The 26,608-nt window shown below is 48.0% G+C and overlaps 1 protein-coding gene across 2 annotated transcripts in view; it reads left to right on the top strand.

The window, feature by feature from the left end:
- The window catches only part of Ikbkb (inhibitor of nuclear factor kappa B kinase subunit beta), a 51,673-nt gene that overhangs the window by 14,484 nt on the left and 10,581 nt on the right, over positions 1-26,608 (top strand). For both annotated transcript variants that reach the window (XM_052162607.1, XM_052162608.1), the window contains exons 5-15: positions 1,273-1,342; positions 10,730-10,818; positions 11,914-12,003; positions 14,669-14,793; positions 18,458-18,565; positions 20,717-20,846; positions 21,709-21,903; positions 22,503-22,617; positions 24,820-24,943; positions 25,469-25,620; positions 25,815-25,876. In XM_052162607.1, coding sequence (XP_052018567.1) covers positions 1,273-1,342; positions 10,730-10,818; positions 11,914-12,003; positions 14,669-14,793; positions 18,458-18,565; positions 20,717-20,846; positions 21,709-21,903; positions 22,503-22,617; positions 24,820-24,943; positions 25,469-25,620; positions 25,815-25,876 — 1,260 coding nt within the window. The remainder of the gene's footprint in view (positions 1-1,272; positions 1,343-10,729; positions 10,819-11,913; positions 12,004-14,668; positions 14,794-18,457; positions 18,566-20,716; positions 20,847-21,708; positions 21,904-22,502; positions 22,618-24,819; positions 24,944-25,468; positions 25,621-25,814; positions 25,877-26,608) is intronic.

The following is a 26,608-nucleotide window of genomic DNA, read 5'->3' as shown; positions in this document are numbered from 1 at the left end:
TGGGGAGAGGGGCCTGTTGCCCAGAGCTCCTACGATCTTCTCTTACTTCCCTAAGTAAGGTAGTCTATCTTTTCCTTTTCATAAAAGTCAAAAAATCTCTGTGATCTCTTGGCACAGTGGTCCGCAGCCTTCCTAGTACTACGGTTCTTTAATGCAGTTCCTCGTGTTTTGGTTGACCCCCCCCCCCAACTGTAAAATTCTTTTCCCTGCTATTATTTTGCGAGTTAGGAACTGTAATGTAAATATCTGTTCTCCAATGGTTTTAGGCAGCCCCTGTGAGAGACCATTTCACACCCCCAAGAGGGGTCATGACAGTGACCTCCGTCTTAGATAGCCTTTAGAACCTCCGTCTTAGATAGGCTTGACCAGCGCATGGTCAATTTCAGAATGAGAGTTCATTTCAAGGTTTAAGTCCATTTCAAAGCTTATGCCTGTAGTGCAGCCATGGGGGAAGTTAGGGAGGGAAGGAGACTCTTTCTGCAAATTTGGGATCAATTGCAGTAGTATGGTGAGACCTTGTTAAAACAAAACAAAACAAAACAAAACAAAAAACCGCAACCCCCAACAGACCAAAACCGTAAGAGTGAACCGTAGGGTGCAGACGCGGAGGACTCTGGGATTTTCGTGGATCTGAGTGTTAATCACTGTGGGTGGGGCCTCACAGCTGCCTAGGCAGAAACACAAAGGATCAGAGTTCACCTCACTTTACAGCTCTGCTTCCCAGTTGCACTCCCCAACTGATAATGACTCCCCAGTCTCAGCACCTTCACCTCAGAGGGAGCGGTGGGACTCAGGGCTGGGATACCAGAGAAGCAGGTTGAGTCCCTGAGTTCCTCTCTGCAGAGCTGGGTGCGATGCCCAGGTATGCAGCAAGTGTGCGTTGCCCTCAGTGAGTGTCCCAGGGAGACCCCGTTAGCAGAGTGGTCGGAGGTGGCTTGGTGGGTCTTTCCGTACCAGTCCTTTCTGCGGGAGTCTTGAGAGCAAACTCAGTTGCTACTAACATTTGACCCTGGCCAAGTCCTTCAGACTTAGGGCTGTAGTGAGGCTGGCTCAAGTACTTCCTGCCGTGGCTGGGGAGGTGATGTCATGGATACCCACAGACTGCTGCCTTGCTGACACAGGAGCAAGCTCTGGCAGTGCGACTGCTCCAGTTGCCTCCCTGGAGCCCTGGTGTGGTATCAGCACTCATCTGTCGGACTGACAGAAGACATTGGTGGGCTTGTCAGGGCTGTGTGACACTGTACACCCACAATGCTTTCATGTTTTCTGCAGTACTTGAACCAGTTCGAGAACTGCTGTGGCCTGCGGGAAGGAGCCATCCTTACCCTACTGAGTGACATCGGTAAGTCCCGCCCTAGAAACAAGGCCAGGCCCTGCCTGGTAGATGTGCAGTTCCCTGAGAGCCCAGTAGGGGACTGGGAATCACTGGTGTCCTGTGGTCTCTCCAGAGGGTGTGGTGAGGTATACAGACAGCCTGGTGGATTAAGAGGGTCAGCCTGGACTGGTTCCAATTGTAGTGGACTCAGAGTTCCTTCCTTTCGAAGTCACAGTACGAATGACTATGTGTTCAGAGTAAGAGATTTCCTTTCCCTCTAGAGAACCCCACTCCCTGTCTTCCTGGGACAGCCAGGGGGTCGGTCCTCCTCTGGACAGCTTTACTCATGAGTAGTGAATTTTTCTACCCTCACACTGGCAGTTACTTGTCAACCACAGATGGAGAAATCCACTCTTGTTTAATACACTGGACCCGTGAGTGCCCCTAGATGTGGGTGCTTTTGGCACCCTGAGAAGGCTGGCATCAGGGAGGAGAGGCCCATGGGCCTGCAGAGGTGTGTGGTGTCTCTCCTAGATCCTGAGACTCCAGTGCAAACAGAACTGGGGCTCTGATGGCCAGCCCTGCCTCTCACCTACAGCAGCAGATACTAAAAATACCACAGAGCTTGCTCGGGGCTTTAAAATTGATGACGGTGATGGTGATGATGATTTTGATGATCATGACATGATGGGGGTGGGGGATGATGATGATGATGATGATGTTGATGTTGATGTCGTCGTCTTCCAAGGTTGGTGGTGCACACTGATAGTTTGGGCTCTAAGAGTCAGAGTTACCCGGAATTTATGGTTGAATACATGTTCCCCATTTTGGAGAATGACTCCATTCTCACCCCCTCCCCACTTTGTTCTTCTCAACTTGTACACATGATTCGTTAACTCAAATTTTGTTTTCCCAATACAGAAATGTAGAATGTGTAAAGTGACGTAATGACGTCATGCCCCCTTCCCTTAGATTTTCCAGTCATTAGCGTTTACCCCACTTAAGTGTCGCACTGTGTTCTCTAACCCCGCAGTCCAGGAGCCTCTCACCTTTCAGAAACTTGGCCCACGTGGCTGCTGCCTCTTATGGCTCTTCTTTGGGTAGAGGGGAGGCTGTTGGAGGGGTGAGGGCTGGGGTCAAGCAGCCATGCATTTAAGGCTGAGGTCTAAGCAGTCTGGCACATAAAAAAATGCACCTTTCCCTGCATTGTATCCTTTCCTTTTGAATGCAGTCCTGTGGAGGGCTAGGCGGTATTAGCACGGTCTAAGTCGACTGAGCAGCCCCCTCTCGGCCTCTGACTCTCCCGTGTGTTGGTGTATGTGTCTGCTGGAAGGGCCCTGTCTGTAGACCTTAGACCTGCAGGATCTAACCCAGAGGTCTAGAACGCCACTTCTCTTCGTGACACTGTGCCTCATTGCCACCCACCCATGTTGCTTAGATGTTTACCTGATTGCATTTCTTAAAATCAGCAGCCAAACTGCTAATCTGCTCGTGTTGGATTGGGTTAAAGGCAGGCTAGTAATTCAGGGGGTAGAGGTCTTATGTTGTCTCCAAGGGCAGCATCTGCTTCCTCTCGGTTATAGCCTCTTCCAGTTATCTTTCTTCGATACTCTCCCCTGAAATATTTTTCCTCTACGCATCAGGTTATGTATGTGTGAATCACATAGCTAATAGAAGTCTCTAAATGGGACTGGTGGCTCACACCAGTGGTCTTAGTACTTAGACAATAGAGGCAAGAATATTGCTATGAATTGAGGGTAGCCTGGGCTACAGTGGAAACCCTGTCTCAAAGGAACAAAACATAAGTCCTGCCTGCTTAGCACATGTGGGACCCGTGGCCTCACACATGCTGGCCAAGCACTCTGCCGTGGAGCTAAAGTTCTTAAAATCAGAGCCTTTAGTCCCCGCTTCATCTCCAGCATCCAGAGAAGCAGTAGCTGGTGCATATCGCCGTGTCTGCAGATATTTGTAACATCAGTATGCCCCAAAAGGAATTGAAATATGTAAGCACTCAGTTTTTTTCCCCAAAAACTGGACATCCCTGTATTCATACTCCCGGCTTACAAACCAGCTGGTTAGCCACGTGACCTGAAGCACGGGACTCAGACTTTCAGACCGTTTGTTTCCTCAGCTGTAACAGAAACATTGTTCACCTCTTGAGAATCACTGAACATAAAATGAGATGCTGTGCATAAGCTATCGGCAAGGTGCTCTTCCTAAAACGAAAAATAGTAAATCAGTATGGTCTCCTTTCCCTTCCTCTCCTGTGGGCGGGACCCTGAAAGCCCTCAGTCCCTACCGGGATTTATGAATGAGATCGGAGCTGGCAAACCCAATAGGTGGGAGCCACCCTTCCTGGAAACGGCTGATCGATCTTCCCTAGACCCATTTCTAACCCAGCATTGCTGGGATGCATTCCTGCCCCATGACTCTGTTTGAAGTTGCTGATAAATTCCCGTTTTACTTGCGTGCCACCCCCCACGCCCCCACCCCACCCCATTTCTGGTCTGATACTTGGCCCATCAGATTTACTCCTCTGTAACTGCCTCCTTCTAAGTCAGTTCACAAGCTCTACTCAGAGCGGCTAACACAGCCGTCCTGTATCCCGAGCACACTGTGTCCTGAGTGTGACCCTACTCCTCGATGCCAGGGTCACCACAGCTCTTCCCTGCCTGGTTGATGTCAGTTCTCAAGCCACACTCTTGGCCACAGGGTCCAGATTCATTGCCTTCCCATTTGGGCTGAATTTATTTGCCCTTAATCTCTGGGCCCTGATTTCTTAGGACACCCTCACAGCATCATCATGGTACCAGACACAGATTCTCGCCGTGAGTTTTAAGTTGCCAAATACGGCTCTAGTAACTTGTACATCAGAAAACAGGCAGACACAGATGAAGCCTGCCTCCTGTGCGTGAGCAGGCCTGTCAGATTGGTGCCTTCTGCGGACAAGAGAACCTGGGACAGGTGTAGAGGCAGCGCTAACAGGTTGGACTTCCCCATATCATGACCCTGAAATAGCCTGCCGGGATTACAGTTCCACTAAGCAGTTGTGTTTGTTGTCCTTTAGAAAACATTGAAGTGTTTTCTTCCTGCTGGAGAAGTAGCAAATTCCTAAGCAGACAGTGGGTGGCTGCCCGCTTTGTCCTACCATAGAGCCTTGGTCCGTGATCCCAGTCTTGTCACTGACCTCATGGTCCTCTTGCCTCGGCTTCCAGAATGTTAGGACTACAGGCAGACTGCATGCGCCCAGGCCACGCCCCAGGCCACGCCCCATCCTCCACATTGCTTTTTTGTTTTTCCTACATTCCTCCTCCATCCCATTCCGCTTTCTCTGTGCTGAGACCCTGACTGTGCTGCCAGCCTCCCTGAGCATTGTTATCAGCTGTCTCTTCCCCCAAGTCTGTTCTAACGCCCGAACTCTGTATCCACGTCTCCAGAATATCTCCCTCAAGGTCACTCTGAAATGGAATCCTAGACATGTTATTTTAAAAACTTGATCCTTTTGTGATATCTTCTTTTTCTATCAGACCCATGTTTCTGCCTACCCAGACACGAGTGTCAAGTTTGAGTGTCATCATTTGGGTCAGCAGTTAAAAGTAGTTGTTACTAGCTGGGCGGTGCTGGCGCACGCCTGTAATCCCAGCATTCTGGGGGGTAGAGGCAGGCGGATTTCTGAGTTCAAGGCCAGCCTGGTTTACAGAGTGAGTTTCAGGACAGCCAGGGCTACACAGAGAAACCCTGTCTCAAAAAAACCAACTCCAAAAAACTAAAACAGAAAAAAAAAAAAAGTAGTTGTTACTCTTTGGGGTACTCCCAGCATCGGATTTCAGTTCCTATGTAGTGGCTCATAATCATCTGAAGCTCCAGGTCCAACAGATCTAAAAAAAAAAACCTCTTCTGGCCATCACTGGCCCCTAGACACGCACATGGTACACATATGCACACACAGACAAAATACCCAAAATAGAAGTTCCTCTTCCGCTGTTGGCGCTTCATACCTTCCTTACTACGCTTGCCTGAGGGGACACTAAAGGACATTAAACACTCTCCAAATCGAGCTGGGATGTAGTTCAGTTGGTAGAATGTTGGCCCAGTGTGCATGGTGCCCAGTAACTCGTGAGCTGGCATGTTGGCATGTATCTCAGCTCTGGGGTGGGCATAGGGATCCAGAACGTAAAATCATCTTCAGCCACAGAGCAAGTTTGATGCCACCGATGCCACCCTGAGCTAGGGACCAGAGGCCATGTCTCAAAACAGGCAAACCAAAAGAATAAGAGTACAGAGGTCACCCAATCCAGCATGTCTGTCATGTCATAGCCATTTCTCCCTGCCTGTCCCTACTGCCTCCAACAACACATTGTCATAGTGAGTCACTGTCAGGACCCCATGCTGGCTTTTGCTGATCCATTTCTCGGAAGGGCACTTTCTGCTGTGTGCTTGAACTTACTGTGTAGCCCAGACTGGCCTCGAACCCTCAGCAGTCCTCTCACCTCCGCACCCGAGGCCTGGACTTAACACATGCGCGTTGCTCTGCCTGGCTGAAGGGTACTTTTATCATTGTCTGTTCCACACCCCTATATCCACGTGTCTCCGTGCAGTAGCCAGCCTCCCGTGCACAGGACCCCCACAGCCATTCCCCTGCTTGCTCTGTCCACACTGGCCTCCCCTCCAGGTGCTGTTCCCACACCACACCAGGGACCCTCCGCTGTCCCATCCTTTAGGGGACAGCCTTAGGCTTTGCTCGTCACGCTTGATTTCCCTCACAGAATTCTGCCCTTCATGGTCACTGAGCAAAGGAAAGGATGGTTCTGCACTCTCATCCTAACGTCTGAGTTCTTCTCCTCTGCCCTGCTTCTTAGTCATAGAACCTATTTTAGTTCAGAAAGCTTGAGCCAGACCTGGAGCCTTACCTGGAAAGTCCCGCAGCCAGCTGAGCAGGCAGCTCCTGGGAGGCCCACCGTTTTAATTCATTCCACAGACATCCCCTCACTTGGACCGCCCATTGGTTGGTATCCTGCATCCTCCCGCCCCCCTTCTTTTCTTCCTTCTGCTCCCTGCCTTCACTCAGGCACTAAGACACAACCCAGCCCCTGCATGTTCGTTTTTTTTGCCTTTTCTTGTTCTTTTGATTTCCAACCCCCCCCCCCCCACCTAAATTTTCTGGTTTATTTGTCTTTCCATTTCTTCTCAGTGCAACATATTCCCAACAAGCATCCTGAAAAGAGTGTAACCACCTCTTAGCACTTACACTGAAAGATGGGGTTTCACAGGCACACCCCTTCTAAAACACTTCTCTTTATTGAAGCCTGGCTGCTCTTACCTGTTTCTTGGCTTGTTGTTTATCATCTGAAAAAAACATGGTTTGGAATTGAGGTCGCATCCTGCCTGTGAACCCAGGGAGACCCTAGGTGTAGACCTGGGTACCACCCTGACAATTACAGTGATGCCTTTGCCTGCTGCAGGTACTGCACCTGGATCTCTGCAGAATCCGTGCTATAGCAGGCCAACGTGTAGTCCAGAGAGCTGTTTGTTTCAGTGCTGTGGACGAAACCCAGGAACTAATGCATGCTAAGCCTGACAGTGTAGTCTAAAAATGAGTGTTTCAGCTCGTTTCTCTGAGTTAAAGTTTCACTGTTGTGGTTTTCAGTTTTTATGGGTATGCTCTATCACTGCATCCAAGGGTTTAGATTTTTTAAATAAACTTCTAAACACAGCATTTTAGTTTTGTCTCAACATTGCATGTCTCATCCAGTTTAAACCAGTTTAGGTTCTCTTGGGATTAAGACAGTGTTGATCAGCTTCTTGACACTGTTCTCAAAGACTGTTTGTGAAATGTACAGTCAGACTACCTACAGTTCATTATGCAGTCAGACCCACAGCTCACTATACAGTCAGACTGCCCACAGCTCATTGTACAGTCAGACTGCCCACAGCTCATTGTAGAGTCAGACTGCCCACAGCTCATTGTACAGTCAGACTGCCCACAGCTCATTATACAGTCAGACTGCCCACAGCTCATTGTACAGTCAGACTGCCCACAGCTCATTGTACAGTCAGACTGCCCACAGCTCATTGTACAGTCAGACTGACCACAGCTCATTGTACAGTCAGACTGCCCACAGCTCATTGTACAGTCATAACGACCACAGCTCATTGTACAGTCAGACTGCCCACAGCTCATTGTACAGTCAGACTGCCCACAGCTCATTGTACAGTCAGACTGCCCACAGCTCATTGTACAGTCAGACTGCCCACAGCTCATTGTACAGCCAGACTGCCCACAGCTCATTGTACAGCCAGACTGCCCACAGCTCATTGTACAGCCAGACTGCCCACAGCTCATTGTACAGCCAGACTGCCCACAGCTCATTGTACAGCCAGACTGCCCACAGCTCATTGTACAGTCAGACTGCCCACAGCTCATTGTACAGTCAGACTGCCCACAGCTCCTTATACAGTCAGACTGCCCACAGCTCATTGTACAGTCAGACTGCCCACAGCTCATTGTACAGTCAGACTGCCCACAGCTCATTGTACAGTCAGACTGCCCACAGCTCATTGTATAGCCAGACTGCCCACAGCTCATTGTACAGTCAGACTGCCCACAGCTCATTGTACAGTCAGAACGACCACAGCTCATTATAGAGTCAGACTGCCCACAGCTCATTACACAGTCAGAATGACCACAGCTCATTATACAGTCAGATGACCACAGGTAATTGTACAGTCAGAATGACCATAGGTTATTGAGGACTTGTGTTTCAAAAGATGTTTGAAGACCTTGCCTGTCAGAATGCTTGCTGTTTTAGCCACCTAGGGCCTACTCAGTCCAAGAAAGCACTTTGAATTGTACCTGTCTGATTCCTTTAATCCCAGCACTCAGGAGGCAGAGGCAGGCAGATCTCTGTGAGTTAGAGGCCAACCTGCTCTACAAAGCGAGTTCAGGACAGTCAGAGCTTGTTACATAGAGAAACCCTGTCTCAAAAACAAAGCAACAAACAAACAAGCAAACAAACAAACAATAAGAACCCTGACATCTTTGGCCTTCATGTGCACACACTTATATGAACATATACACCACACACATACTCAAAGAATTTTCCAGGATAATATGGATCTGTCATAGAGTAACTAGTTATTTCTTGATTATAGCTAAATTTCAGGTTATTTCTCTAGCTGTTACTCTACGTTATTCAATATCCATATATGTGTTTTATTATGCACTTTGGGAGAAAGGCCTTTTGAGGCAGATTCTCCAAATGAGCAGACTCTCATGCTCACCTTGAACTCCTGGTCACCCAGCAATTCCTGAGCCCTGGATTATAGGCACCACCATGTCCATATGTTCTTCCTCTCCCCTTTTCAAGATCCTGGGGGGGGGGGGCGGTCAAATCCCGGTTCTTGTGCATGGTGGGCAAGCCCTCTGCCACTGAGTCACTTTCCCAACTCCCCCTTCCTTTGTGATGGGAAGAAAGGTTGAACTCCGCTTTGCTAGGCAGTGATGTTTTCAATTTTGTGAGTGAGTTTTTCAGTGGCAGAAACTATAGTTCAAGCCAGATGGATAGATGGATGGATGGATGGATGGACAGACGGATGGATGGATACATGTATGGGTGGGTGGGTGGATGGATGGATGGATAGATGGATAAATAGATGGGTGAATGGATGGATGGATGGATGAATGGATAAATAGATGGGTAGATAGATAAATGAATAGATGGATACATGGATGGATGGATACATAGATGGGTGGGTGGATGGATAAATAGATGGGTAGATAGATAAATGAATAGATGGATACATGGATGGATGGATACATAGATGGGTGGGTGGATGGATGGATAGATGGATGGACGGACTGACGGATGGGTGGATGGATGGATACATAGATGGGTGGATGGATGGATGGATGGATGGATAGATGGGTGGGTGAATGGGTGGATGGATGGATGGATGGATAGATGGATGGATGGATGGATACATAGATGGGTGGGTGGATGGATAGATGGATACATAGATGGGTGGGTGGATGGATGAATGGATAGATGGATGGGTGAATAGATAGATAGATGGTGCGCATTCTTGTCTTCCTTCCGGCAGTGTGGCAGAGTATCCTTGTTGCTTCACTCTACAGGCTTTGATGTCAGTCTGAGTGATGGTCACTACTTCACTTGCCATTCATATCCCATCTGTGAGAGTTATCTTTCCTTCGTCTTCCTCTTGTCTTTTGTTTCTCCTCACACTGGGTATTGAATAGAGGCCTCCTTCATTCTTGTAGGCAGGTGCTCTTTCACTACATCACAACCTCTCTTTTTATTTTTGATCTTGAAGCAGTCTCACCAAGTTGCCCAGGCTGGCCACGAGTTTGCCACCCCTTCTGTCTCAGGCTCCTGAGTAGCTAGAGTTCCCAGCCTGTGCTATTACACCTGGATCTTTACTTTATGCTAGTTTTTTTTTTTTTTTTTTGCAATGGTTAAAAATATTCTAATTTCACTTTTTCTTTTTTACTATTTCTTTATTTACTTTCCCTCTCTTTCTGCTGGTCTTCAAGGGCCGTGTTGGCTGTGGAGTATGTGCTGCAGATATTCAAGGGCCGTGTTGGCTGTGGAGTATATGCTGCAGATATTCAAGGGCCGTGTTGGCTGTGGAGTATATGCTGCAGATATTCAAGGGCCGTGTTGGCTGTGGAGTATATGCTGCAGATATTCAAGGGCCGTGTTGGCTGTGGAGTATATGCTGCAGATATTCAAGGGCCATGCTGGCTGTGGAGTATATGCTGCAGATATTCAAGGGCCGTGTTGGCTGTGGAGTATGTGCTGCAGATATTCAAGGGCCATGCTGGCTGTGGAGTATATGCTGCAGATATTCAAGGGCCATGCTGGCTGTGGAGTATATGCTGCAGATATTCAAGGGCCGTGTTGGCTGTGGAGTATATGCTGCAGATATTCTTTCCCTTGCCTTTGAACTTTGTGGTGTCTTTCACTATGACTTTTCAGACTGTTTTTGTGCCACTTATCACATCCCCTCCCCCTCTGCTTACTGGAGTCTATGGCAGGCTGGCCTTGATCTCTCTAGAGGATGGCTTTAAACTGCTTCTCTTTCTGCCACTTTCAGACACGCCCGTGGCTTGTCTCTCTGTGACACTTCAGCACTTCATGCCCGCTGGGCATGCGCCCGCTGCTTTAGCTGAGCCCGTAGTCAGTGGGTGTGTCAGAATCTCACTGCTAGAATTCTGCGCTCTTGTCCTGGTCCCCCTCTACCCAACATGAACAGCGCCAGCCGCAGGCTGCTCAGAAGTCAGAAAACGTGTCAAGACAAGACGCGCCATGTTGTCTTTAACAGGCTAGTCAATTCTGAAACCACAAAGCATTTTCTAGACATAATAAGGCATCACTCCCCATTGCTTCTCCTCAGCGTCGGCACTTAGATACCTTCACGAAAACAGGATCATCCATCGGGATCTGAAGCCAGAAAACATCGTCCTGCAGCAAGGAGAGAAAAGAGTGAGTGGCCTTCCCGGGGCTCGGCATCTTGAGGGCCTCGTGGGCAGCTCTGGCATGGAAGGGGTGTGCTTCATTTCTGAGGCTCTCTGGTTCTCTTAAGAACTTTTTTTTTTTTTTTATTTCTTTCTTTTGTTTTTCTTGAAACAACAGTGCAGACTGTTCTTGCCGGCAGATTGAGGCAGGCTTAGATGTATGGCATCAATGTATTTATTTTCTCCAGCTCTGGGTGCGGTACATTGTTAATGGCCTAAGTCATAGGAATCTGATCAGAGAAGTAATGTCTGTTACTCCATGTCCACCCTCAACCTAACACTTCTTGGAAATAGACTTTTTTCCGTTTGATTTGTGAGCCTCGTCTTTTGGTGGGCTGACGAGCTGACGCTGGCTGTGGACATGGCTGAGAAGAGATGCACAGAGCAGGCATCAGCCCATCTTGGGCATGGTCCAGCTTGCCGTCACACAGGAGCTATTTGTGGCCCTTCCTGTCAATGGCTGCCCCGCTCGAGTGTGATCACAGCCTCCCCACTGGCTCAGATGCTGTAGTGTTCAGGGCGCCACCGGCCCCTCCTGAAACAGCTTCCCTCACAGTTCCCAGCCCAGCCCATGACTGTGGCAGGAGCATGGAACAAGCATTCTTCCAGTAATTCTGGATGTTTCCTGGGCAGGAGCCGGCCTGGTCTCTCATATTACAAATCCAGGCTTAGTGATCCTGAGGGCTGATACTTATTTATTTATTTATTTATTTATTTTATTATTATTATTATTTTTTTTTTTTTTTTGGTTTTTTCGAGACAGGTCTTCTCTGTATAGCCTAGACTGTCCTGGAACTCACTCTGTAGACCAGGCTGGCCTTGAACTCAAAAATACGCCTGCCTCTGCCTCCTGCCCAACACTTTTATAGTGCCCCAAATCTACCCTGCTGAGGGCACTCTTCCGTGAATGCAGTGACTCTAAGATGTTTAGGGACCAGTGTCCTTTGGGAACTCAGGAATGTCTTTGCTCTGACGACAAACTGCCTGAGCTATCGTAAAAGGAGGTCCCTTCCTACAGCCTTCAGATCTCTTCTCCCACCCCTCCCACCCTTCTTTTTTCCAGTTAATACACAAAATTATTGATCTAGGATATGCCAAGGAGCTGGATCAGGGCAGCCTGTGCACTTCATTTGTGGGGACTCTGCAGTACCTGGTAAGAAATGGGGCTCAGGGGTTTGTTTGCTTCTCCGCCTCGCTGATATTTAGGTTTGTGGGTCTGTCTGTCCTTCCTACCTGTGTCTCGGTCTTGCCGGCTCCATGGATATTTCGAATTGATAATTTACTTGTGAGTACTCTTTGTGCCCTCTGGAAAGATTTAGTCTCTGCCCTGCTATGAGAAGGGCTGTGCCTGTGTGCCCTTAGGAAGACCCTGGAACATCTCTGTGCCACAGGGTTTTATCTGATTGTCTGTAGAGGCTGAGTTTCTTGGAGGGTCTCAGGAGACAGGGAGGAAGAGGTGGGGCTATGATTTCCCTTCTGTGTGAATAATCGAGTCTGTATGGGGTCTGAATAATGGAGTATTATCTGAGCGACTCATTCAGCAGGAATATTGTGTGCCAGAGATTGTACGCAGAGCTGGTATTACAACAGGAAGAGAGATAAACATTTTCTGTTCATCAAGGGCCTAACATTTGAGGAAAAAACAAAACAAAACAAAACAGACATTTGTTACCATGATGCACAGATAATTCAGAAAATACCATTGTCTTGGGTGCCACTGATTTAAAAAAAAGAAAAAGAAAAAAAGCACATGGTGTCTAAAGATGTATACAAGGAGCCCCTAGCTAAGCCTTGGCCTGAGGGTGAAGGGCTAAAGGGAGACAGCTGTGGAGGGGGAGAGGCGATGCTGACAGAGTGTAGCACATTGGAAGATGCAGTAGGGCAGTGGGGCCTCAGAAAAGAAAGGCCGTGTCTGGAGGTGAAACAGGAGAGAGAAGGGGACAGATTATTACCACTTTTTAAAACTGGCCTTAAAAGTTTTAAACTGTGTTGTAAAAACTCTGGAATAGCATTGAAGGGCTTCACTGTGGAGAATGAAGACGTGGAGAGGAATTGTACCAAACAGGAGAACAGTTCTAAGGAGGCTGTTGGACTTGGCACCTGCGCAGCCACTCAGGGGGAAAGTAGGGAGGTAGAGGATGCCTAAATTCAAGAAGTGCCCTAACAGCCATCAGACTGTGACTGGATCGTAGACTCTCACTGCTTGGTGATAACAGCCATCAGACTGTGACTGGATCGTAGACTCCTGCAGTTCAGTAAACGGAAACAGGACGGAGGTCTCAGGGCTAAAAGAGCTTAAGCCTCCTACTTCTTAAGAAAGCAATTATGTCGTCTTCCTGAATTCAGTTGTGCTTCCCACCTAGCCTACCAACTAAAGTTCTTAGATCCCTGCTTCTCTTCCACTGGATGCAGCTTTCTCAACGGTGACTGCAGTGACATTATTCAGGCCCTGTATCCACATGACGTAATTATATACAGCCTGCTAAGTACCCTCTGGGGTCCTCGGTAGCTCAGCCACAATTAAGCGAGGTGAACCCCTGCTCTGACCATCACTGACAAACCCCCGTCTGGCTCCAGGGACTTGACCTGACTAGGGGTGGCGAGGGGATGAAGCAGCGGCTGACTGACAGGCAGGAGTGTCTCAACAGCACCTCTGAGGCTCACTGCTGTAGAACAGAGGCTAGGCCGTTCGCACGGCTGGACAAGGAGGTGGGGCCGAGCAGATGGGTTAGGGTTATCAAATCTTCACAGGAGCAGTCTCTGTGGAGAGGAGCAGTCTTTCAGCTAGCTGTCAGTGTTGGGGAGGGGAAGCTATAGCTCACCTTTTCTGCACACACACTTCCAACATTCATTCTTGGACCCCCTAGGAAACCTCTGCCATCTGATCCTCACCGCTGTAGGGAGGGCTTTGCCATTTCCCCGAGGGCCTGAGGCTGTGGTCCTTGACACGGCACGTCAGCAGCACACATTCACTCAGATTCCCTCTGCAACCCACTCAAGACGCTAAGTGAAGCTGTCTACTGAGAATTAAAATGTCAGCCAGGGCCATACCTAGAGACTGAGCTAAATTTTTGTCCAAATCTCTCCTGGTTTCAAGTCCCTGGCCCTTCTGTGAGTCTTACCCGTCTGTATGGATCACGTATGGTCTTTTTCCTGCTCATGGTCCTTCCTGGCATGTTTCTCTCTGTGTTTCCTTCCAGCCTTCGGAGCCCAGTTCACGCCCTGCCTCTGCTTCACTGCGCTCCCGGGTCACTCAGATCTCTTAGCCTGGGCAGTAGTCGCGCATCTCGGTTCTTTACTGCTCGACTGTAAACTTCCCATCTCATTGTGTGGCTATAGGTCACTTGATTCAGGGTTCCTTGGCTCTGGTATATGTGTGCTATACATTTGGTGTGTACACGCTGATGTCATTTTGTCTGTTGGTCATAGCTTATCTCTCCGTCTCTATACAACACCCGTGGACTGGGTACTGCATGTAATCTTCAATAAGTCCCTGAAATACTACCTTGTTCTTGAATGGTGGAAAAACTAAATAACTGTGAAATGCATAATTGATTGGCTTTGCTCTACCTTGAAGTGACCCCTCAGGACCCTGGCTCCTCAGTTCCCCAGCCATGGCGCCTCATTAGCATAGCCTCATTGTGAGTATGGAGTGTGGAAAATCTTAGTTACCCATAGCTGGGCCTGCTCAGATTGGTCTCCACACACTTGAGTGGGCATACTGTGTGCTGGCGACAATGGCAGGAGGCTGACTCCATGAGCTGGTGGCTCTTCCATCCAGGGAGAGGACAGCCTAGGCACCCACCTGTGTGTTGCAGGCTCCGGAGCTCCTGGAGCAGCAGAAGTACACCGTGACCGTCGACTACTGGAGCTTTGGCACCCTGGCCTTCGAGTGCATCACCGGCTTCCGGCCCTTTCTCCCTAACTGGCAGCCCGTGCAGTGGTGAGTGGGCCCCACCCCTGGCTCCACCTCGAGGGATCGAGAGCCCCTGGCTCCGTCTCTTGTCATCCAGTCCTTTTCCGGCCCCCACGTTACACGGTCTGTGGTCTGTTCTCCCTAGGACCCAGCTGTGACAATTCAAGCGTTTCCACCTTGAACAATGGTGGTTGCCAGCTGTTAACTGCGTCGCCCGTCTAATAGGGTCAACCTCAAGGAGTTGGTACACTCCAGACCATGGTGTCACTGTGCATTTACATTGGAAATGTTAGTAAATTACTAGGAAGGAGAACAGAGGGTCACACGAGAACAGAGAATGTAATGAAGGAATATTTACATGTGTAGTAAACTTGTCAATAATAGGTCTTCATATAGAAAGTTTTTACTTATGGTAGTTTCTGGTCTGGTAATAAGTTCACATGTTTTAAGCTTCAAAAGACTAAGAAAATATAGAGGAAAAGATTGTCTCATGAAAGTTTCCATAGCACCTGGTCCCCCTCCCCAGAGGCACATGACAGCCACTGGTTTGGGTGCTTTATGGATGCTCTGTCCTTCCCAGCAGGTAGCACCTGTCTGTCTGGTGACATCCTCTCTGTGCTCCAGTGGTGTAGCTGGGCACTGCTCTGTGTGGGCCTTGAAAGCATTTGACAGCAAAATTTCCTTCAGAGCAATTTATTTACCACACGCACACATGCATATACACACTTTCCCTGGAGTCTACAAGTGCCATGCAGTTTGCATGCATGTTAATTCTGTAGTATTTTGGAAGATATAGAAATAATGAAAAGTCCAGAATTTGGTAGCATGTATACTAAAATGAGAAACTTTTTGTTACTTAGAAAATAGCTCTAACCAGAGGATCTGGAAACAATCACTGAACATCATTTCTGTCCATCTTCTTAGGAAAGATGAGCCCCCATACACCCTTTGATGCAGCCTGCTTCTCTGCTCATGTTGAACATGCTGCATGTCTTCCTGGGCTCAGGGAGGTCTCTGGTGTTCTCCTCAGTCAGTGTGGTGTAGTTCATGGCTGGAAGACTGGGTGGTTTATGGTTGTGCTTCTTAAAATAACACCACAAATGGCATCCTTGTAAAACTGTTGTTCAGACATAGCTATTTGTCTAGTTATTTATACATTTGTAAGAATAGAATTAAGAGGCTCTTAAAGAGCACACACATTTCAAAGGCTTTGATGTATCCTGTGCCACCTGCCAGAAAAGGTTGTATGAACAGGCTTCTGCAGGAGTGCACCAATCTGACCTTTTCCCTGCGCCATTCTCAACAGCGATGTCTTCATTAAAAAAAAAAAAAAGACGAGTGTTTACTCCAAGAAAAACTGTAAGATAGAAGACACCGCAACCTCTGGCCCTCCTGCCTCCAGCTCCCAGAAGCTGGAATTATAGGCATGTGCTATACTGGGTACCACACACCCAATTTTATTCCATGCTGGGGATGGAACCCAGGACTTTCTTTCATGCTAAGGCAAACACTTGACCAAACGAGCCACCTCCCCGTGAAAATATTTCTAGTGAGGAATGAAACCTGGCCTTGGATGTCGGTTCTAGAAGAAAGGTTTGGGTGGTAGCAGCAGAGACCACTCCACAGTTAAACCCATGCGGGCAGTGCAGAGACAGAATGTTCTCTGGGAAGTCCACTGTCCTACGCTGACTGCTCACCCACCAGGCTTTGGCCTTTCAAGCCCTTGGTTTCTGAGACATTAGAGAATTTGGTACTTGGTTCATAGTCACATATTATTATGTAACCAGAAAGTAAAATAGCTTTAAATTGTTTGGAATATACTGATTTTAGTTAACCAAAGGATTGGTTGTTTTGTCTTCAGTTCAAACGTCAACTTTTCCAAATCGGTGGGCTCCATTCTCTAGAACAGAGGAAAATATCACAAATGTTGAACTTTCCTCTGCTTATAACAAAATAAGTTAGTCTGTATAGAATTGAAAACACCCTCAATGAGCTAACATCTCCGCAGCCTGTCTGTTGTCTGTGAGACCTTTCCCCTTAAACCACCCTTAGTTGGCAGCATAGAAGCCAAGTTCCCTGAGCCCATAGGAATCGTTCTGTGGACTAGTTCTGAGACATTTTTCATCACTTAGATGATCAGACATGCAGTCAGGCAGTGCATGTGTTGCTTAATACAGCCATTGCTAGCTTCCTGCCTGTTTTCTGTAGGAGAACCATGAAGTCTAGTGTGAGCTAGAAGCCACAGAGACCCTGACCTCCTCATCAGCTCCTCCCCGGGCTGGGTGCCAGCAAGCCTTTGCCAAGCAAACAGCTCCTTCCATACTTCCTGCCTGCCCTGGAGAGAGCACTCACTGTTTGCCAACTACAATTGTTTAAGGATAGAGCATTCTGTTTTTAATATGAATGACCCTTTTTAGGGGGAGGATGTATTTGGACTTTTGGACACTAGAAATTATACCCTTTGTTCTGTCACTCTGTAGTTTGCCTAACATTGGACAACAAGTACTCAGACTAAAAATAATTTCACCACACGGGGTCACCCCTGAAACCAAAGGAACTCTGGCAGAGTACTTGGTCATTCATGAAGCGTTATTCAAATTTAAGTTGTTGTCGTTACCAAGAAGGTTGGAAACCACTTGGATTTATGTTTTCCCCTTCTAAAACTACTTTAAATACTTTAGGAATACCCTTACGTTAGAAAATGTAAAAGCTCATTTATTCTAGAAAAAAGAAATGTTAGCCATATATTTTAAAAGGCAAATATGGGCCTGCTAGATAGCTAACTGGGTAAAGGCCCTGTCCCCAAGCTTGACAGTCTGAGTTCTGTGTCTGGGGCCCTAGTGGTGGAAAGAGATAAACCAGTTCCCTTAAGCTGTCCTCTGAGATGCGTGCCATGTGACAGGTGTTTGCATGCATGTACATGAGCACACGTGTGCACACACACATGCACATACACATAAACACATAAATAAATTAATGCCATTTTAAAATGAAGTAAAGTACATGTGGGCTTATTTTACATTTCAAATAAACATGATGTATACACAATGATCGTGGTTCAGAGCCCCAGTTTTATCCTCTATCCAAACGTGAGCGCTGGCCTGGGAGTTGCTCAGCTCTTAGGAGCACTTGCTGCCCTCCTAGAGGACCTCGGTCTGGTTTCCTGCGCCTGCATCAGGCAGCCCTCAGGAGGCCTATGTCCTCCTACACACACATAAGTGTCATTGAAAATGAGAGATTTTAAATGAAGGCTAGTACCTGATAACTGAAGGGCAGAGGAAGTTAGAGAACCCGTCAAGAGTGCTTGGTGGCTCGCGCAGCATCATTCAGACTTGGGTTGTCTCTGTTAAGTTGTCCACATAGAGGTCAGCGGTGCTTCCTGGAGAACTTAGGACGAGAGGCCATGAGTGACCCTGCTCAAGCCTGTCCTGCAAGATCTCATTTGGGCAGCCCTGAGCACACTCTGTTTAAATGCTGTGGACTGACCAGGGCCCACTGACGCTGTGGACCCACCGCCACTGAGCTAAAGCCCTGACCACAGTGCAGACCACTCACGAACACTCGGAGAAGCACCCTAGCAGCACACTGACCATTATTTTCAAAAAGTATACAGTTGTGAAGTGACATACCCGTGTAAACCGGGTACTTGCCACTGAGTGACATAAAGGATATCTTAAAATGATACCTACAGGCACTCCAAAGTCCGGCAGAAGAGCGAAGTGGACATCGTTGTGAGTGAAGACTTGAACGGAGCAGTGAAGTTCTCAAGTTCGTTACCCTTCCCCAATAATCTTAACAGGTAAGACTGCGGGCCATCAGTCTTACAGATCTTTTTCTCCTCTTTTTAGAAATACAGGTTTGAGGTAACAGCTGATACCTTTTTAACTTTATGGGTTTAAATGACGGATGCCTGTGGAAGCCAGAAGAGTAGTCAGATTCCTTAGAACTGGAGTCAGAGATGATTGCCCACGGCCATGCAGATGCTGGGACCCAAACATATTACTCTTAACCACTGAGCCACCTCCAGGCCCTCGAATAACTTTTGAAAAGATATCAGAATACCATCCAGTAATTGAGAACTTGACCATTCCATCTCAACATATGACATAGGATAGATTCCCAGATCTCATCTTCCTAGAAGTCTTTTTTTATTTAATTGTTTGGTTGGTTGCCTGATTGGGTACATGGTTGGGTTGGAGGGTAGTTGATTGGGTAGTTATTTGGTTGGGTTGGGTGGTTGGTTGGCTGATTGCTGCTATGGTGGAGATGAAGTCCATGGCTTTGTATTTTGTTGTTTTTTTTATTATTATTATTTTGGTTTGGATTTGGTTTTTAGAGACAGGATTTCTCTGTGCTGCCCTGGCTGACCTGAAACTCACTCTGTAGATCAGGCTGGCTTTGAACTCAGAGATCCATATGCCTCTGCTCCCACCTGCTGGGATTAAAGTCATGTGTAAGCCCCTCCTGCTGGAATCCCTGCCTTTGTTCATGCTAAGCAGGTGCTCTACTAGTGAGCTACATTCATACCTCGTAAACTATCTCTTACTAAATTCACAGAATAATTTGTTTGTCTTATTGTCCTTATTGATACTATTCTAGTTTATTTTCTGTTGCTTTTCTATTGCTATGATAAATACTGTGTGGTAGTTTCAGTATGTTTGGCCCAGGGAGTGGCACTATTGGGAGGTATGGCCTTGTTGGAGTGGGTGTGGCCTTGTTGGAGTGGGTGGGACCTTGTGGTAGTGGGTGTGACCTTGTGCGAGTAGGTGTGGCCTTGTGGGAGTGGGTGTGGCCTTGTTGGAGGAAGTGCATCACTGTAGGGGTAGGTTTTGAGACCCTCCTAGCTGCCTGGGAAGCCAGTCTTCTTGTTTCCTTTGGAACAAAAGGTGGACCTCTCAGCTCCTCCAGTGTCATGTGTGTCAGGCATGTTAGCAAACACCTTTAATCCCAGCACTTGGGAGGCCGAGGCAAGTGGATCTCTGTGAGTTCACAGCCAGCCTGGTCTACAGAGTGAATTCCAGGACAGCCAGCAGTGGGGATCTTTGTGCCCAAGAAATGTTTGTAATAACCCAGATATGTAAATACATAAAGTATATAAATCAAATATCTACTGATAATAAATCATAAAGACAGTTTTAAAAAATCCTTTGATGCACTATATACTTTTAAAGGCAAATATTAAATTTTATTCAAGACAAACTTTAAATTAAAACATGCATATATTATTAAACGTATATGCTTAATGGGATTGATGAAATCTATGTGCTTCATTTACACTAAGAATTAAATCTTGGCTGAATTTTTTCACATTTTCTTTGTATGCATGTTTACACGTATGTACACACAGAGACACGGTGCTGATCAGGAAACCACAGAACCAGGCAAGCACTCCCCCAGCTGTCCAATGCGTTATCAAGGCCTCTGGGTCTCTTTAAGGTCCACTGGGTGATCCTGTTGGAAAGGAGAGGAGATGACTGTAACCTGTTGACTCGTTTGGAACTGTCTGTCTGTTTTCTCTCAGTCCACTCATTTTCATTCTCAATAATTCATTTGGTTGCCACCACGTGTGTCGTGTTGAGACACACTCGAGCCTGTACTTTCTCTAAAATGTCTGTCCGTGCTCACGTTTGTGTGTTCGGGTGTGCACAGGTGTGCGTGCGCTCTGGAAGATGACCGCAGCTCTCGCTCCTCAGGCACTGCCCACCTTCTCTTTTTCAAGGCAAAGCCTCTCGTTAGTCTGGAGTTCAACAAGGAGGCTGAGCTGGCTGGCTCCTCAGGGATCCGCTCACCTGACATAAGGACTTCTTGTGCGGACTCTGAGGTGGAACCTGGGTTCTCCTGTGTGCACAGCCAGCACCTCCCTCGAGCTGAGCTCTCCGCCAAGGCTGTGCTTTGGAATTGGTGCACTGTGGCCGCCTGACTCAGACCCCTCCGACCTTTGTCCCCCTAGTGTCCTGGCTGAGCGCCTGGAGAAGTGGCTGCAGCTGATGCTGACGTGGCACCCTCGGCAGAGGGGCACGGACCCCCAGTACGGCCCCCACGGCTGCTTCCGAGCCCTGGACGACATCCTGAACTTGAAGGTAAGAACAGAGCTCAGGCAGCCCCGAAGCAGCCGCCGTGGTCCCCAGTGGGACAGGGCAGTTTTTCCAAGGAAGGGAGACATGGCAGGTCATGGGCTACTTGGCTTTGTGAAGAAAGTCAGGATCCTCTGACTCTTTGGGCTACAAAGAGGACAGGAAAACTGAGATGACCGACATGCCTCGACATCTTGCTGTTGAGGGAAAGTGGGACTCACACTAGCCCTTCACCAGCAAGTATGGGGCAGGGGGTGGGGGTGTAGCAGAGAGTCTGGGCAAATCCATGAGCCTTTCGTAAAGAACTTTGTTTTCTGGGACAGTGCGATGGCTCATCAGGTAAAGATACCTCTGGGCAAGCCGACAACCTGCGTTCGGTCCTATAACCTACATAGTGACAAAGAGAGCCAGCTCCTTCCGACTGTCCTCTGATCTCCACACATGCAGTGCGGCGAGCACATGTGTTCCCCTCTCCTAATATGCATGTGTCATAGTCATGGTCTTACTGCTGTGAACAGACACCATGGCCAAGGCAACTCTTACAGGGACATTTAATTGGGGTTGACTTATAGGTTCAGAGGTTCAGTGCAGTATCTTCAAGGCAGGAACATGGCAGCATCTAGGCAGATGTGGGGCTGGAGGAGCTGAGAGTTCTACATCTTCATCCAAAGGCAAACAGGAGAAGATTGGTTTCTTGGCATCTGGGATGAGAGTCTTAAAGTCACCCACAGTGACACACCTACTCCATCAAGGCCACACTTCCAAATAATGCCATTCCCTGGGCCAAGCATATTCAAACCACCACAACATACAAATAAATACATGTTAAGAAAATTTCTTTCCAGTAACATCTGGGTTTGTGTTGCAGCTGGTTCATATCTTGAACATGGTCACCGGCACCATTCACACATACCCCGTGACGGAGGATGAAAGTCTGCAGAGCTTAAAAACCAGAATCCGGGAAGACACAGGAATCCTGGAGACAGACCAGGAGCTGCTGCAGGAGGCAGGGCTGGTGCTGCTCCCTGACAAGCCTGCCACTCAGTGCATCTCAGACAGCAAGGTGAGTCCTGACTCCTGCACCCTGCTTGCCCTGTTTCCCTCTGACCTGGTCTCCTAGGAGACTGTCAGAATTCCCCATTACTGCTACACTGTGATGGTCAGTTCATGACACTGAGTACACACTGCTCGATGGGTCAGGAATCCCAGGCAGGTCGCTAAAAGACACGAATCATTCAAACTCAGTTTGTCACTTCCACACCACAAATACTTTCTTGCGCTTTCATTGGCAAAAATCACGTTGTCCTCTTCTAATCAGCCAGAGCTATTTATGACTACACAGCTCTGCTAGGCACCTGCGCTAAGCCCATCAATGTGTGGCGTGGTATCTGCCCCAAAGTGTGGAGTAGTTTTGAAGGCCACATCCACACAGGAGACACAGGCTCTGCACAGGGAAGTGAGATGTGTTCGGGTCACAGGACAAACAAGCGGAATAAAATAGAACTCGGGGTAAGTCGGGGACAGGTTCAGATGTAGAGGGCAGGCGAGGATCGTAGGCTGCGCTGACATCCTCCGTGTGCAGGTGGAACTGCTTTAAGTGCATGCAGCTGGGAAGGAAGGGCGAGGTCCCCCAGACCTCATTGTCTTCTTGTCCCTTTGCAGACAAATGAGGGCCTCACGTTGGACGTGGATCTCGTTTTTCTCTTTGACAACAGTAAAGTCAACTATGAGACTCAGATCACCCCTCGACCCCAGCCGGAAAGTGTCAGCTGTATCCGTAAGTGCACCGTTTATCAAAATCCATCAGTTGTGATACTTAGGATAAAGTTGGAGGAAATCCTGTTTTTCTGGTTCTGAGTGTATAAAGCTTTCTTTACTTGGAATGTGCAGAGAATAATAGTCCATCCAAAGGTATTGGTTAACTGCCTCTCACTAGAGGAGTAGGCAGAGGTTAAGAAATACCCTCCTACAGCCAGCTAGTGGTGGCGCACGCCTGTAGTCCCAGCACTTGGGAGGCAGAGGCAGGTGGATTTCTGAGTCCGAGGCCAGCCCGATCTACAGAGTTAGTTCCAGGACAGCCAGGGCTACACAGAGAAACCCTGTCTTGAAAAACCAAAAAATAAAAATAAAATAAAAAAATAAAAAAGAAATACCATTTACTTCTGTGATTCATTTTTGAGGTTGCATTTATATTTCAATAACTAATGTGCATTGGAAGGCAAAGGCATGAGGGTCAGGAGCTCAGCCACATAGGATGTTCGAGACCAGCCTGGGCTACATGAGGTTCTGCTTCAAAACAAACATTGTATTAACATATGTGCATGATACAAAAACAGAACACAAAGTCTCAAAAGATACCCCTCCCCCAAAAATATATAACGGAAAGGAAACACTGGGGCTCCAGTCCCCAGCCTGGAGGCTCGCCTTCCTCAGGACTGCTGCTACCAAGTCACACTGACACAGACATGCACTGTTCTGTGTCCCTCCTTACCCAAGTTGCTCATTTCCTCTTCCTCGTGTTGAAGCGCGGCATGGTGCGCCGGTGCGCCAGTGCACGTTTGTTTGGTGAGCATCTTACTAGCCTGTCCCTGCTCTCAGGCCCCTTCCCACAGATACATACTCAGAGTAAACGTCTCGGATCAACGAGCATGTAACATCTCAGAGATGGCCCAGGCTTCTTGATTATTTAAATATCATTAGTACTGCTGGCTACTGCTTCGTGTTAAAGTACTTGCCTAATTAACTTATTTGTCATTGTCGGGGGTCAAATGTGCCACACTAGAGGTGTGCACATGTAGATGTCAGCAGACAACTTTGGAATAAGTTCTCTTCTCCTGCTCTCATCCACTCGGTCCCAAGGATTGAACTCTGGTCTCGCCCACTGAGACATCCCACCTGATGGTGTACTTTCATATTTCATGAAAATTTCATACAACTGTTACTGGACTTTTGGCTACTTCATGGATTCCCTTTCCTTCAGTCCTTCTCCAGCCCTCTTCTTCTACTGTTCTGAACCCCTGAGACTGGGTTGTAAAGAAAAAAGGGGGTGGGGAGGCAATGACACTGTCAGACTGCTTCCTGGTGGTTGCAGTGTCACTTTCTTTGGAACAAGCTTGATCAGGATATTTATTATTCTTTTCATCTTTTCGCACATGACAACCTGACAAATCTCAACCAACACCAACCAACCACCAACCAGCCAATCAGCCAACAGTTCCAACCAGCCAATCAGCCAATAGTTCCAACCAGCCAATCAGCTAACAGTTCCAACCAGCCAATAGTTCCAACCAGCCAATCAGCTAACAGCACCACCACCCCCCAATTGTGGCTCTAGCATATATCCTCTGCATAGGCCCCCTAATTCCAAATGTCACACACTCAGGGAAAAAACTACCTGCAGCTGACAAAAATCACATCCCTGCTAGATCCCGAGGCAAATCATAATCAGCTGCCGTGGACAATCTGAAGCTGCCTCATGTCCCACAGCTGAGATTAAAACAAAACATATTTATCTCTGTTTTTTAAAAAAAAACCAAATTCTCACTATATTCAATCTTAACTGTCCTGACAATGAGAACTTCTATTGATAATATATGGGTGTGTGTGCTTATGACTCTTTCTCCACGTTGTCCATAGCACAGGCTGGTGACTCTTTCTCCACATTGTCTGTAGCACAGGCTGACCCTGAACTGACTGAAATCTTAGCCTACCTCAGTCTCACAGCAGACCTCCTGCCTCAGCCACCCAAGTGCTTGGATTGCAGCTGCTCATCACCATCAAACCCAATGGGAAGCTTTCCGCTGGCCACCCGTCCTGTCAACGGAACGCCGAAATGTTTAAACTAATAACGAGCCACAATACCTGTAGAATTATGTAACCGTGTAGCAATTATATAACTTCTAAAAAAAACTGGCAATGCTGTGGGGCAGGATGTGGTTCCCTGGAGCTGAGTTCCTCTCTCACAACTGTTTGTTTCCAGTTCAGGAGCCCAAGCGGAACCTCTCCTTCTTCCAGCTGAGGAAAGTGTGGGGCCAAGTCTGGCACAGCATCCAAACGCTGAAGGAAGACTGTAACCGACTGCAGCAGGGACAGCGGGCCGCCATGTACTGTGCCAGACTGGCTTTACCTAATACATTCTAAATTGCTTGTTGGCCTGACTCTAGAGAGGTGGCTGAGGCAGGGATCCAGAAGGGACGCTTAGGGACTCTGCTTTGGACGACAGGGAGCGTTTGGGTGGGCTGACTGAGGCCAGGGGTTAGCAAATGGGGCAGGCGTGCAGAACTTGGGTCTGGGCAGCCCAGCTGCGTGGACTTGGGAACTTGGAGAAACTTAGTGAGCCTTGGGTTAACCATGTTGGCTAACTGGAACTTGCTGGTGGGTTCTCCAAATAGGACGAATGTGTTGAGCCTAGGTGTAGAATTTTACCTAAGTCCAGCTTTGATAGAGACCTTTCTGCCTTGGCACAGACTAGGAAGCCATCCTTATGGTTCCGGGAGGCCGTTTTGGTGTCAGTGGTGGCTGTGGGCGATTAGCTGAGGCCCCCTTCGCGAAGCATTTTGTTACTATACAGGAAGTGTGTCCCAAGACGGGTCCCAAGGTTCCATTTCTGTTTCTTACTGTCCTCGCAGGATGAATCTTCTTCGGAACAACAGCTGCCTCTCCAAGATGAAGAACGCCATGGCTTCCATGGCCCAGCAGCTCAAGGCCAAGCTGGATTTCTTTAAAGCCAGCGTCCAGATTGACCTGGAGAAGTACAAAGAGCAGACTGAATTTGGAATCAGTGAGTGCGCTCTGCCCGCCATGAGCCGGAAGCCACTTCTATCCTCCCGTCTCTTTCTCTCTGAAGTTTCTTTGCCTTCTTTTTTTTTCCTCCCCACCCCCTTCTTTGCCCTCTTACTGTTCAGTTTTTAACTTCTGTTTTAGTTTTATGATGTTTTTGGTTTTCATTTTTTTTTCTTTCCATTTTTCTTCCAGCATCAGATAAACTGCTGCTGGCCTGGCGGGAAATGGAGCAGGCTGTGGAGCAGTGTGGGCGGGTAGGAGACTCACCGGAGGGCTCTGGGCTTCTGGTGTGACAGGAACTTTGTCTGCCGTCTTCCACTCCCTTGCCCAATGCTGGTTTGAGCTGCTGTGTCAAAACTGAGCCTTTCCTCAACATATCCTCTGACCCTAGCCAGACTCGTTGGACGGATACAGGGCAGCGAGTTGAGAGAGCCCTGCTGTGCCCAGACCTGGGAGCGGGCACAATTGCTCCAGGTTTAGGAAGAAAGGGTTTAAGCAGAAGTCTCAGGATGGTTTACCTTAGGTGCCATTTTAAACCCCACTTTACAAGGTTAGAGAAGGGTTACTTGGGGCACCATGCACAGATCTGAGACCCTGCCTGCCAGGGCCTCTCCCTGTGCACTGGACAGGGCCCTTCCCTCTGGACCTTAGTATCTAACTGTAAGTGAGACCTGATGTGTGAATGCTAACCCAAAGGTGTACAGATGACTAGAGTCAGATGTTCAGAACCCACCATTTAAAAAGACTATAATAGCATGCGCCTGAAATCTCAGCGCTCCTACCGCAGGATGGGAGGCAGAGGCAAGAGAATTGCCTAGAAGCCCACAGACCAACTACTCTGAAGTACACACTGTGTCAGAACCAACAAGAAAGATTTGCCTCAGAAACACAGAACAATACAATCCACTCCTGAAAGTCCTCTCCTACCTCCACATAGGCACCATGGCACGCAGATGCCAGCACACTCACACACACACACACACACA

Source organism: Apodemus sylvaticus, chromosome 18 (assembly GCF_947179515.1).
Source record: "Apodemus sylvaticus chromosome 18, mApoSyl1.1, whole genome shotgun sequence".
In the NCBI taxonomy this organism is placed as follows: Eukaryota; Metazoa; Chordata; class Mammalia; order Rodentia; family Muridae; genus Apodemus; species Apodemus sylvaticus.
This window is presented reverse-complemented; position numbering and strand designations above follow the sequence as displayed.